The sequence below is a fragment of the Onychomys torridus genome, chromosome 19, assembly GCF_903995425.1.
Source record: "Onychomys torridus chromosome 19, mOncTor1.1, whole genome shotgun sequence".
Taxonomy (NCBI): domain Eukaryota; kingdom Metazoa; phylum Chordata; class Mammalia; order Rodentia; family Cricetidae; genus Onychomys; species Onychomys torridus.
Genome location: NC_050461.1, coordinates 28,325,342 through 28,340,114, shown reverse-complemented (window position 1 = coordinate 28,340,114; position 14,773 = coordinate 28,325,342). Strand labels below are relative to the sequence as shown.

At 38.3% G+C, this 14,773-nt stretch overlaps 1 protein-coding gene across 1 annotated transcript in view; it reads right to left on the bottom strand.

The window, feature by feature from the left end:
• Lama2 (laminin subunit alpha 2) overlaps positions 1 to 14,773 on the bottom strand; it is a 577,324-nt gene that overhangs the window by 25,100 nt on the left and 537,451 nt on the right. Inside the window, 4 exon segments of the mRNA XM_036168737.1 lie at positions 4,962 to 5,138; positions 7,840 to 7,960; positions 11,139 to 11,150; positions 13,076 to 13,214. Coding sequence (XP_036024630.1) covers positions 4,962 to 5,138; positions 7,840 to 7,960; positions 11,139 to 11,150; positions 13,076 to 13,214 — 449 coding nt within the window.

Sequence of the window (14,773 nt, the reverse complement as noted above, 5' to 3'; positions counted from 1 at the left end):
CAATAATCCTGTGTTAGAAGTTCTCATCTAGCCATATCTCACTACTCATGTAGATCCTAGGGATTTGAATTCAGGTCCTTATGCTTGCAGCCATCTCCCTTGCCTATCAATATTTACTTAGAGATGATAAGGATGTGGGAATGTCTTTTTAAAAATCCATTACCATGTTGCTTGTTGGGTAACGGGGCAGGTGGATATATTAATATCGGTTGTCTGACAAGATTCTAATGCTCCACGTAACAGCTTTGCTTACTTCTGTCCTCTATCTTACAGGATCTGTCAGGAATCAAAGGGTGTCAACAGAATCGTTCTCCTTTACACAAGTGGGCAGCTAGTTTCTAGAAATGACTCAATCTCATGGCATTTGAGTGTTTAGACTTTAATTTTTCTCCAAGCTGGTGGAATAGATCACTGCCACAAACATGTAACTTGTCTCCCACATTTAGAAAGAAGGAAAACAATTTTCCATCCACAAACATGCTTGTTTTCTTCTTGTCAGTGTTACCATGGCAACCAGTATGGTTTTGATATCCGATTATGAACTCCGGGGAGCTTGGGTGCAATCCTGGTACCCAAAGCTGATGTTACATGCACTCCCTCTCCTGTGTGGTAGCAGGGTAGCTGCTGCATAGTAACCATTCTGTGCTTCACGTGTAACTGATGGTTAATATGTTTTCCATCTGCATCACCATCCCTTCAGTAATTCACTAGGTTATCTATGCAACTGTGTGTCCAGTACACAATGCACTGAAGATTAGCCCTCATCATCCCTCAATGGGGCCACCACAAGCTACTTACTCAAAAACTATTTTAACTGATTGTTTGAGATGGAAAACACATTTAGGGCAACACAATCAAAAATAACCTTCTGGATATTTCAGCTGTTAGCTTTCACAAATAAAATGTATCCATTTAGACAGCACTGATTCAAGCACATCTGAACAATTCAACACTGTTTCCTTTTTCAGATAACAAATATTATACGATTTTAAAAGCTAGGTACTCATTATCATTAAATGTTTGGGGATTGAAATTTCATTTCTGATGCACTTTGTACTTTAGTACTTATTGTCTTCTTATGTTAATTGTCTTAATCAGGAACACATTCTATTTTAAAAATTTCCCTGAAATCTGGTGATTTAATCTGTTTATTCAGTGCTAAGAAATTTGGAGCTGACAGGTGTTTAATTATTAGCAGTGGCCAAGGGGATGTGGTAAAAATCTCAGAATGTTTGGTTTGGTCCTCCATGTAATCGAGTATCATTTGCAAAAGTGAGAAAAGATTTTTATTTTTCTGGATTAGAAGATGAAGACTTGGTAGCACTCCTTTTCATATTGGTCCAATATGAGAAGTTAACTATTACTTTTCTTCCTTTATGTGTCAAGAAAAATATTTGAAAAAACTTTTTAAATTTTAAAAATTATGTTTATATGTGTATATCTGTGTATAAGTATGAGCATGTGAGTTCAGGTGCCTAAGCCAGAAGAGGGCATCAGGCCCTCTGGAACAGGACTTATAAGTAAGTGGTGGTTATGAGCCATCCATTTGGGTTTTCTGAAGCACAGAAGGCATTGTGAACTCGAGAGCCATCTCCCCAGCCCCTTGAGAATGTTTCATTATGGCTGATATGGGCCTCACAACGTAAATGTCCTTGTGTAAGTGATGAACGTGTTTCTGCTCTATAGTCAAATCTGCTGTAATCCACCATGCAACTTAAGAAGCTAGCATCAGATATCCACTGAGCTTCTTACTGATCGTGGCTTTCTGCTTCCACATCTCAGAGGTACCGCTATTGTGGGATTTATTACCCCAGGGTTTTAAAAATTACTTTTGAAGAGTCACATATGTATTTGTAAGTAATACACTCCATGCTTCTTACAGAAACCTATGCAAATGATATCACCATGTGCCCTGAGCCTTCATTGTTACTTAGTTCTCAAACATCCCTGTTGTCTTGTTAAATTGTAATTCATCCCTTGCAACTCCTGCTTTCTACACCATTAAGCCAAAATGCTAGTTTACTGGTCTCTTCTCCAGGTGATAAATATTTGGGTCCTTTTCCACTTATGTGCTATAAATAAGAACTGTACTTTGGCCTGCTTTTGTACTTGTCTCAATGTGCGCCCATGAATGGGGTGGAATTGCTGGCTTGTAGAGTACCTATGAGGTCCACCTTATAGAACGGATTCAAAGCAGTTACTAGAGCATCTGTATCAATTTCCTCTGTCCACAGCAGTAAGAATTGCCTTTAACAAAGGCCTTGCCAACACTTGGCATTACTATATTTCATAATGTTCAGTCGTTCCAGTGGATATAAAATCTAGTGTGGACTGAAAATGCATTCCTCTCTTACCTCAAAGCTCAGTGTTTTAAAGATATTTTTGCATCCATTGTGCTTTCTCTTCTGCGAAATGTCTAGTCAGATATGTTCATTATTGTACATGTTTCAGTTGTATCTTGGTTTCTGAAAGTTGCTTTCATATTGTGGTTACTAGGTTTTCTGATGGTTACATTAACAATACTTTTTCAGGCAGATGCTTACATTTTGTGCTTTTTGATGAATGGAGAGTTTGAATATTAATGTGGTTGTACTTATGCTCTTATTTTATTTTCTAAATCTCTTCCAGGAGATCAGAAAGATCAAAAGTATCTATCTGTCTGTCTGCCTATCTATCTATCTATCTATCTATCTATCTATCTATCTATCTATCTATCTATCATCAATTTAGATCTATCTAATCTAGCTATATCTACCTCTAATATATATATATATGTGTGTGTGTGTGTGTGTGTGTGTGTGTGTGTGTGTGTGTGTGTTTGTAGCGAGTGAGTGAGGGAAAGAGAGAAAGAGAGTGGATGGAGAGGACAGGAGAGGAGAGGAGAGGAGAGGAGAGAGAGAGAGAGAGAGAGAGAGAGAGAGAGAGAGAGAGAGAGTTTTCTTTCTATGTAGCCCTGGTTGTCCTGGAACTCATGATATAGACCAGGCTGGCTTCAAACTCACAGAGGTCTACCCTGCTTCTGCCTCCTCAGTGCTAGAGTTAAAGGCGTGTGCCACCATGCTGTGCTATTTTCTGCTAAAAGTTTTAAACTTACTTTTCTTTCCATATTTACACTTTTAATTTTCTGGAAATTTATTTTTCATTTGGATATGAAGTAGAAATTGTTTTATTCTTTTCTGTATAGAAACCAACCCCCTGGAATCATTCAGGGAAAGCTTACTCTTTTCCTAATGATCTGGGATACCACCTATTTGTAAATGTCATTGTATTTATACTTGGAGCTATCCAGTCTTCTCTGTTCTACACTATCTGGACAGAATTTTCCAAGAATGAAAGCATTACTACAGTCTAAATCTCTGACTCAGAAGGAACAATATCTGGTACAGGAGCATTTACCACCAAATGTTCTTCCATTTCAGGAATTTGGGTGGATTTTGATTTTTGCTATAAAATAAAAATACTTAATATGCTATGGTTTTCAAGAATGATAAGATGGTATTCTTACTGAAATTAAATCTGTACATCATATTAGGGAGAATTGACATATTTTAATAATGAGTTTTTCTCTCCTAACAAGATGAATGTGTGCACTCATTGAGGATGACTTTAATGGCTTTCAATAAAACTTTGCAGTTTTCTCATTTATGACTAACCTGCTGTGTTTATTTTCAAGCTCACACTTCCTCGTGTTATCTAGCTGCTTGTTCTTCTGTTGCTGCAGCTGAGCGATTGATGCATATGAAGTAGCCTAGGTCCTAATTTTACAGCATGTCACATGTCTGTGATGGTCTTCCATCAGGACCACTGATCATCATCTTCTTACAGATGGAATATTTCTTCCTCCTAGTTCACTAAGTGTTTTTTTTTAAAATAATGAATGTTGTTAAATTGTACCTAATGTTTTTTAATCTATTATGACAGTTTTATGATTTTTAAAAATTTTAAGATATTAGATTACAATGGCATTTCTTAACTCTATTTAGGTATTTGTTCATTTTGTGAATGTGTGTGTGTGGATATGTGGGGGCCACATAACTGCCATGGCATGAGGCATGAAGCAAGAGTCAGAGGACAACTCGTGGGAGCCGGTTCTCTTCTTCCAGCATGTGGGCCCCAGGAATCAAGCTCAGGCAACTCATCCGGCAGCAAGGGCCTTAGCCCACTGGACCACCTCTCCAACCTCTCTGTGCATTCTTGAGATTCTCAAGGTTCTGTGGTGCTTGCTCCTCTGACCTAATCTTTTGTTGTAGGCTTAATTACGTTTTGGAAAGAAATTAAGATTTTATTGCCTACTAATGATTACTTAATATTAAAATCTAACAATTTAAAAGGCCTCCCATCAAGGCTTGGGAGACTGCTTAGTTGGTAAAGTACTCACTTTGCAAGCATGGGGACTTCAGTTCAATCTCTAGAACCCATTTTTTTTTTTTTTTTTTTAAATATCCAGGTGTAGTGGCACATGCCTGTGATTCTAACACTGGGGAGGTGGATACAGGCAGATTCCTTGGGCTTGCTGGCCTGACAGTCTAGCCTACTGGGTGAGTTATAGGGCAGTGTGAGACTCTGTCTCACACACCTGCACATGACATGCACCTGTGCACACACACACATCCCGCCCTACAAACACATACACACATACAAACGTCTAATAAAAATGACACAATCTCATTTGCAAAAGTGTTTTCGTATTCATAGATATATTTGTAAAATAGTTTGTTTATTCGCTTGATCATCCCTGATGTGATAATAGCTATGACTCCTCACTGAGAATAATCAGTCCTGGTTAAACAAGATGATAGTCAAAATAAATACTTCAGTTCTAAACTATAAAACCAACTCTATGGTGCTATTTCAGGCAGGCACTTCACCAAATGATCATGTCCACTGAGTATCTACCTACCCCCTAAAGGTACTATTTAAAAACCAAGGGAAAATGTCGTATGAGTGAGCTGTGAAGGTACCTGTCCAGTTTGCCTCCGTTTCCTCCTGGGTGGTGTTGGTACCCCTCCACTTCCCAAGAGAATGAGTCCAGACTCATTCTTTGTACTGAAGGACAGATTGATTTCTGTTCCGACATCAATGGGCACAGGGGCAAGCTCCACAAAACCAGGTTTGGGGAAGCTTACTGTGTAAACATTCTGCAGGAAAAACAAAGAGAAATCATTAGAGATGAGAGGCTAAATTCTCCACACTGCCTCCTTCCTCAATACACTCAACATGATTACAAAAACAACGTAGTGTTAGGGAGAATGAAAATCCATAGTCACATGGAGAGCTTAAGAGCAGTTGGAGAAATAATGTTCCAATACAATTAATCTTCTGAACAGCTCAGTTTAACATTTAAAAAGTATGGTTTATGTTTTAAATATATAACTCTAGACATAAAATGGGGAAGAATATTGGTAGACAACATTTTCTTTTGGCTTAAATCTACCTGTCTTTCTTAAATCTCTTAGCTATGTAGTATCAATTAATATTTTATGTCTTAAAGATAGCTTCTACCTACATTTTTCCTCATGATGAGACCATGAGAAAAAAGTTTATCAATATCAAAAATATAAATATTCTCTAGAATAATTTCTAGTGATTATTATTAAATAAATGAACCTAATTATTAAAAATAAATAAATCCAATATTTCATGTCTGTTTTTTTCCAAAATAATGTCAATGTTTTGTGGCTAATCATAGAATTCATATACCCATGTTTCAGAGACTAACCACAGTGCAAAGAGGAGAAAGTAACCCACTTCTCAAAGCCATGCAGAAAGCATGTAGTCTTCTAGACATCATCTGCTCTTTCACTTTATCCTTCACAACCTTGTCCTCTTTTTCATTCTTTTTATATTTAGACTGAATTTGACCTTCGATTTTTTTTAGATGTTATTTCTTTTTAAGTTATGTGTGTGGGGGGGTGGGGTGGTGGGGCAGGGGAGGGGCGTTGTGCGCATGGATGCAGTGCCCACAGAGGCCAGAAGAGGACTTTGTGTCTACCTCAAGTTGGAGTTAGAGGCAGTTGTGAGCCATCGGCTATGGGAACCACAGGCAATTCCTCTGCAAGAGCAGCATGCGTCCTTAACCATTGAGCTGTCTCTCCAGCCCTGCAGCATCTCTTTTCAAATATGTAAATTATTCTGCCAGGAAATGAAGTCCTTCATCACTTTTTTTTTTTGAGACAGGTTTCTCTGTGGAACAGCGCTCGCTGTCCTAGAACTCCCTCTGTAGCCTTGAACTCACAGAGATTGACCTGCCTCTTCCTCCAGAGCGCTGGGATTAAATATGTATGCTACCACACGTGGTTTATCATCACTTTTAATAGCTGGAGGAATTCTACTGTCTGAAAGTCCTGGTATTTATTTCAGCAAGGCCATGCCATTGGACATTTAAGGTACCTACAATATTAATATTTTAATGTCTTGGGTTTTTTTTTCTGAAATAAAAGCAAAAAAAAACCTTTCATGTGGCTATCCCAACTCCTGCACCCTTGCACAGGGTTCCAAGTCCAGTAAAATGGCACAGGAGTTGGTAAAATGTATAATTGACTTTCTATTCTGATTTTCAAATTTCACAATTTTAGATGGTTCAGAGAAAACTACCATGCAGGCTTTTCAATATTTATCCATATCAAATTCCTGTCTCTTATTTTAGCTAAATAATCCTCTATTCTGGAATGCCTTTACATAGGCATCTTTACATTACATAGAATGCCTTTCCATTGTGCACACAGGCTGTTCAGTTCATTACTCTGGACAGCTTTCTACTCTCACATATACATCTTCTGAGTGCAGATGAGAGTTAGACTGAAGATTTTAACTCTGTAAGTTTTTCTTTAAGAAAACAGTGTGGACCCTTAGAGTATTAGTTCTTTCAGTACTTCGCCTTAAGTTTGGAGTGGGAGTCTATGGCCACTTCACACAGAGTCTGCAGCTATGCACAACAAAGACCCAGACAGGTCTGTCCCAGTCTTGAGAGCTTCTGGAAGGCAAATCCACTCTTTTCTCCTTTCCCTGCTTCCTCATTTCATTGGACTCAAAATGATTTGAATTGGAGGAAGCAGCCAAAACGAACAGTTAAAGCGAAGTGGGTAATTAAAAATTTGTGTTCGAGAGATTCAATGTTTTGTTATTTTAAAATCTCATCACTATAGAATTTCCATAAAATTCTTGTTACTAACGTATGGTCATCTTTAGCTATGCTACCGATCTTTTAAAAGAAGAAAGTGAGGCTTTGGGTCTTCCTTACATTGACTGGCCAGAATTGAAGAGTCACTACAGAGCACTTGTCCCCAGGCTGCACTAGCAACAAAGCGGAGGTTCTGAGACAGGAGAGATTTTACATTCCTATCACGTGAGTCTTTGCAGAGTTAGACAAGATGCGGCACACAACTTCAAAGCTATGGACAAGATGCTGCACACTGGTGAGATGGTGGATGGGGTTGCCGTCTGTGTAAACTACTAACATAGTCTAGGAAACGGTAATCAAGCTGTATAATGTGCAAAGATTAAATGAATTTAGGAAAGATGACAAAAATGAGAAAAGGTGTCATTAAAAAAGAAGATCGACCTAACCAGAAGAGTTATTCATATTAAAGATACATGCCATGTATTCAAGTACTATACAATTTGGAAAATGGCATACAATTTTGGCTCTTCTTAATGCTATTTCCATCATGGTGCTTTATAGAATGCTTCTGTCTTACTCTGTCATTTATGCATAACTAAGAAAAGATCAGTACAAAAACTAAAACATATTAACAAAGGAACAATTCTAGCAAAAGCACTCATGTTAAGTAAATGAAGTACGATATGAATATGTTATAGAACCTTTAGAAATGAACCAACCTCCAATGCACAGCCTTTGGTAACACCAACATAATCAGGGCTGCTGAGTATATTGTACGGAGTCCTTGAAATCTCAATGTCTTTGAGGCAGCCAGAATATTTCCTCACATTTACTTCTGGCCTATTGAGTAGTCAAATGGAGAGCAAAAGCAATAGCATTAGACCGATGGCAGTGTAGTCTCTGAGCGCTGGAAGGAAGCCATGTGGAGCAAACACACACACACACACACACACACACACACACACACACACACACACAGAGGCAGGTGCATGTCTATCAAAGTGCACATGCACACACTTGCCCCCACAAACTGTGCTGACTGTTATGTGATAGTTGGGTTGAGTGGATGTTGACATCACTCTGGCTACAGAATTCTGATATCATTTTTCTCTCCAAGAGCTTCTTCACTCACAGCATTTCAATATGAGGCCCAGGAATCAACTGACTTATGAATGCTTCATGTGCATAATGAAATAAGTGCTTCTAAAGAGCAGATAATTGTGTGGGCAGAATAATTCAATTGTTCAATAATTCAAAAAAGCTCTTAAAAATCTTGTTCAAAATTTAGGAAAAATATTTGGAAATGTTTATTTGAAATATTCTTGAAGCTAATGAGAAGTGTGTGTGTGCCTGTGTATGTGTGTGCATATGTGAGAAGGTGTGTGAGAGAATGTGTGTGAGAGTGTGTATATGTGTGTATATCTGTATGTGTGTGTGAGAGTGTATATTTGTGTGTGTATGTGCTTGTGTGTGTATGTGTATGAAAATACGTATGTGTGTATGTGTTCATGTGCAAGTGAGTATGTGTGTGAGTGTGTATGTGTACATGTGCATGTGTGTGTATGAGAGTGTGTATTTGCGTGTTTATATGTGCATGTGTGTGTGTATTGTGTGCGCGTGTGTGAGAGAGTGCATATATGTGTTGTGTGTGAGTGTATGTATGTGCATGTGTGTGTGCCATAACAAAATAAGGCAACCTAAGGCAAAAATCAGTTCTAATTTGGTCGATGTCTTCTACACCCAATCCTCACTTGGATGCTTGCTTTCTGCTCACTACTTCCAATGACACTGCAAGCATGATAAGCATGATAATAGATTAGACATTAATTAGACATTAATTTCTGGCCTTTGACTCTTACACACTTCTCTGATTCATTATCTGATATTGACCAAGTGATCTGGTTTCTCTGGGAGTCCATATCTGTACGTGTAAGTAGGCATGGTGACGGTGGCAGCCATGTCTATGTTTTCAATGACCGAACTCTGGATGTACTGCTGAGCACAGCACATCTAGAGACACAGTTCACACATACTGACAGGACGTGCCTGGTGATGACTTCTCTCGAGTCTATGACAGCAGGGATTTCTCTGATGGTGGACATGGTCTGTTCTACACTGTCCAGTGCAGGAGTTTACTAGTTCCCAGGCACCTGGAACTATTGGGACTTCCAGTGTAGTTTGTGCCAAGGAGGAGCTGAGTGTGTGTGTGTGTGTGTGTGTGTGTGTGTGTGTGTGTGTGTTAAAGTTAAATGCTCACAGTGGCTAGTAGCTGCTGCACCGAACAGTGTCAAAATGCAGGGATAAAAATTGTAATTTTTCATTATGTAGTGTTGATGAACATCTGGAAAGTGTCCAATCGGCACCAATATTGTACTTGATAGGCTAATGATTAATTCTCCTCTTCTCGTCCCTTGATGCCAAGTTTCTCATTTTCATCTTTATAAAAGACACATGGCATGAGGAAAAACAGGTGGGAAAGCAAATTAGACCCTGGCAGTCTGTACCAGGTGATTTATTTCTTGTCAAGTATTTGTTCTCTTCTCCACTTCCACCCCCGTCTCTCTGGAACTTCTTTATTTCCTTTGATCATTTTCTCTGGTTCCCAAGGTCTCTTCCTTCTGTTCCTTCAGTCAGTAATTATGAAGAACATTGCCAGCTTGGGGTGGGGGGAGGGATCTTACTTATCATCATGTACAAAGCGAAGGGGATGGCGGATTTCATTTGCGGTGCTCACTTGCTTCTGAATTGTGCTTTTAGAGGTGGACAGATCTATCACAATTTTGGGGGGCTGGGGGAGTTTTGTCAATAAAGCACTCCAACAGGTTTATTGTTTCATGGAAATACTAAGATCCTTTTCAAAGTGTAATGATTTAGCAAGTTCAACATTATGAAAGCCTCAGGGATGAATCATGGTACAGTGATTTGCTTTTCTAGGGTGACCGCAGGTCTCTTTCCTTAGGTCCACCACTCATGCACAAAAACTGCCAGGCTATACAGTGCTATCCTGGAGTTTTATTTATCTGTATTTCCTCTGAATGTTCAGTCTTTGCCTTTTACCCATCTCTGCAAACAGGACATGACTAGTCTCAGAATGATGCAAATGAAAAAAAAAAAAAACAACTTGTTTTTATCTTTCCCACCTTTTATGTCTTCTAGTTTCTGATATTAAAATCTGGTCTTGGTTTTAAACATTTCCTGGATCACTTCAGCTTCAATATCTCCTGGTTCAGAATTTTGGCAGAATTAGGCTTTGAAATGCCAAAACTTTGGCTTTGTCCAGGGTCAGCCAGCCCAGCCAGCCACATCTCCAGGATTTGATCAGCCACTTACAAGATTGCTAATTCTTACTAATATCTGCCTGCAGGGAAGGATGCAAAGGCTGCTAAAAAGCTTTAAACCTCTCCATTCTTAACTCAAATATTTGTTTGAAGTGTAGTATCTTCAGAAGTGTTTTTTCCTTTGGCTCCCTAGATAATTTTATATATGGCAATAAGAAAGCGGCTTTGACAAGAGGTGCAGTGGCCATGTGAATGCATATTTGTAGGCCTGTAAGAAGCAAGAAGGCAATGCTAAGCATTTGGTAGCACGGGTGGCTTGCTGAGCAAACAGCACAGTGCTAGGGAGGCTGGACTCTAAGGTTCTGCTTCTGAAGCCATCTTAACATGGGTCCCCAGAAAAGACTGTGCCCATAAACTTGACTGACGCGCTGTCCTTGGCATATGTCCTGCTGGCCACCAGGAGGTCCTGCGCCAAGAGTTTGAATAAGTAAATAGTGACATTCCCTTAGTGCTGGTGACACAACAGACGCTGTAACCTGACTGACGGTGGGCAAGCAGCAGCCTCTTTGAAAAGTGCAGGGAAGCATGAGCACTCTTGCAGCACGCATTATTTGCTCATGACATCTACCGTGGAAGCAATTGCATTGGTGGTGCTCTGCTTCTGCACTGCTGCTGTCCCCACAAAGCCACACTGCCCCAGCCATGCACTTGAAGAAGGCATGCATAAATTTAAATTTTACCTTGCTTTCATACTAAGCCAAGGGGAAGAGAAAAAAAAAAAAAAAACAATTTACTTATATTTGCATTTCCATTTAATGAAACAACAAACTTTAATAATATGTCTTGTTAAAAACAAACCCATCTCATAGAAAGGAATATTCAGAAAGGAAAGGACATAGATAAATGTCCTTGATGGAAGTGAAACCAGAATTCAGAGATGGCCATTCCCTAAACATTACCTCTTAGACATTTTTATTTTGGAATACTAATTCAAAGTTCTTATTTTTATTGACATATTATATGAGAAAGTACACCAACGTGGTATTTATGAATAGATTATAAATATTGACTCCAAAGAAGCTCAAGCTTATTAATACATGTGAAAATAATTTGTGTTTACCACATCATCATACAGGGGTTCTGACTGTACAGAAAATTAGGTAAATGAATGAATAGTTTGTCAGTCACAAATATGCATGTAAAGACTGCTTTGAAATAGTAGGCCATGCTACACAAGTATTATAATTTAAATTGCTGAATAAAGAAAGTAACATTTCAGTGATCAAGATTCAGAACATAGTTTCCAAAAATACACCCAAGATACAAACCATTCATGATGTGTTTGTGGGTGTTTCTGATAATAAAAATCATCACTAGACTAAGTGAACTATTTTTATGGAGTTTAACTCATTCTGAATATAGTTAGTAATTTTTCAAGGTAAATCTTGGGTTTAAATAAGTACTGGATCACCAGGGTTTGGTATGCTGTCTAGCACATAGTAGTTATTCAGCAATCATGTGTTGAATGCTTGTTTAACAAAGGAACTACTATGTAATAAGTCCATCACTATTCAAATCATTTTGATGTGTGTGTGATTTTATGACTTGATACTTCATAATTATATTACTAGCAAATGAATATACTGATACATAAAATGTGTGTGTGTGTGTGTGTGTGTGTGTGTGTGTGTGTGTGTGTGTGTGTGCATGCACTCATGAGCTGTACCATGAAGCTTATCAATATACACTATGAAAGACTGGCAAATAGACAATTGCCTGGTCTAGGAGTAGATTTTGAGAAAAACAACTTCAGTTGATGTGAAACTGACATATAAAATTGAGACTAAGATTCCTCTGTTCAGGGACCTGTTCATGGGAAATAGCTAACTGCTCCCCAACTCCTGCCATATTTTCCAATGGTAGCATTGTAAACATTGTACTCTGAGAGAGTCATAAGTACCCACAGATTAACCAGGTTAATTCATTCCATTTTAATCAGATTCAGTGGACATATAGTATGTACTAGATACTCTATGGGATTCATTTCTCATGTTTTATATTACGCTGTAATTAATTATATACCACATGGACTACTTTCTGACTTTTTAGTCCCTGTTTTTGAACTAAATGAACTATTAGCTAAAGAGGTCTCTCTATCCTGCTCACTACATAGCATATGAGAAATTCCTAAAATATGTTGAAACAGGCATGTGAATGACGAATGTCGTTTAGTACTGGATTCGTGGGGCAGCTCCACTATGCTATTATGATGCTAATGCTTAGCAATAACATAGATTATACTCACAGCATCCTGAACACTGACTAATTTTCTGCACAATGTCAGAATGCCATTCTCTCTGGTGACTGTGCACTGAGAACAGCAATTACAAGACTCACATTCAACTTGGGCTTCTACCTTTAATTACTTTCATAATTCTTTTCAGCAGGTGTATATAAGAGAAATAGCAATTCTAATTTATCTCTTCAACAAAGACTTCAAATTAACCCCCAGTTTCCAAATCCTTGTGTTGTTCTTACATATAACATGATTTTTTTTTGACTAGTTCTTTCTATAGCTAAAGGTTATATGACACTGCCATTGTAATTAAACTTCACAACTCTAGTGACACAATGGCCATTTAATTAAAACCTTCATTTTAAATACACACTAGATTACCTCAAGTTCCTCAGAGTTGGGAGGCCACCAAAATATATTTTGTCATCGGCTTTCAAGTCAAGACCAAAGTTGTTTCCAGAAGATGAAGTGGCCACATTCTCCTCCTGGTTAGTATCGATGTCTACAATCGATATGTTGGCTGTAATGGAGATAGGAATTTTCCATTTAATTAGTGCAGGGTCCTCCATACCTATGTTCTTGCTGACAACTGGAGATATATTCTGTGTAAATTCTGAATAGACAGACATTGGTGTTCTCTCAGCATGTATATTATGTATATAACTATTTAATGCACAACAATAGCATAAATACGGCACATTATTGAAACATTCACACCAATAATGGAAATAATGGCTTCCATACAATGAAGGTAAATCAGTGGAGACAAAAGAAAGCAGTTCAGTTGGCTGTCAACAAACCACTTGACATGGTTTTTCATACTAAGGAAAATTAGTATTGTGTTTGCAGGACTATCAAACTAGAAATTGGATAACTACAAATGTTTCAATTCTTGGCTGCTTCCTGGAAATTTCAGCCTCTTCAGAACTACTGAGGTTTCTGTTCATTTACAAAGTGTTACTTTCTTATAAAAACCATAGCACATGCCAATGGAGAGATGGGGATGTATGGTTCCATGAGTCGCTGAGACCCACATCTAATGTAAACACATTTTAGACTGTGAGGCTGTGTTGTGAATGATGTACTGTCCTTATTCTTTATTGCTTCTCTTGGATGTCAAAGGATTTTTCTCATGTGGAGAGGACTAGAATGTAGACATAGAGAAGAAAGAGGAAGGAACTCACATCCTTGCAGAGACTGCATTGTTTAGAAAACAAATGGGAATTCTTACATCATTGGTTTTCCTCACTCATTTCTAAGGGTCAGGCTAGGCTCCTTCTGAGTGATGTGCTTCCTTGGCATGCTATACACTTGGCTTAGACTAACATTTAAGTACTTCATATGTTGTGGGTCCTTGATATATACTGAGACTTCAACTCATTCATGTGATATGTTTTGCTTCCTGGTGGAGGATCTGAATTAGTGTGAGTTTAGAAATGAGCATTTGAACCAATTAGTTACAAGGGAATCTCTAAATGTTCACTGTTTGCAATGTGAGTTTCTTGGATGTCCCTGGTTCAAATACACATGACATACACTGCATCAAACAGTGTTAAGCATACATCTTAATGCTTGGCCACCCAGATCTTTCAGTATGTTGATGTACTCCACAGTGTGCCAACAGAGGCTCACAGGTGAGGTACTTCTCAAATTTCTTTGACATGCAAGATTATTTTAGTCTCTCCATTCATCATCATTTAGAATTGAGATTCTTTGGAAAACAAAAAAATAGCGAAGTACAAACTTCCATTGTTGTCTACAGTGCTACTCAAAATATGTCTTCAATAAAATCAAATACCCTCAGCACATAAAAATGACTCAAATCAAATACCTCTATACCTATTAACACAACAAAACTCAAACTCATCTACCTATCTGTCTGCCTGTCTATGTATGTACTATCTATCTATCTATCTATCTATCTATCTATCTATCTATCATCTATTACGGAAACAGGCTCTCAGTATATAGCACTGACTGATCTGGAACTTGCTATTCAGACCAGACTGGCCTTATACACCCAGGGATATACCTGCCTCTGCCTCCTAAGTGCCTGGATTAAGTGCATGTACCACTATA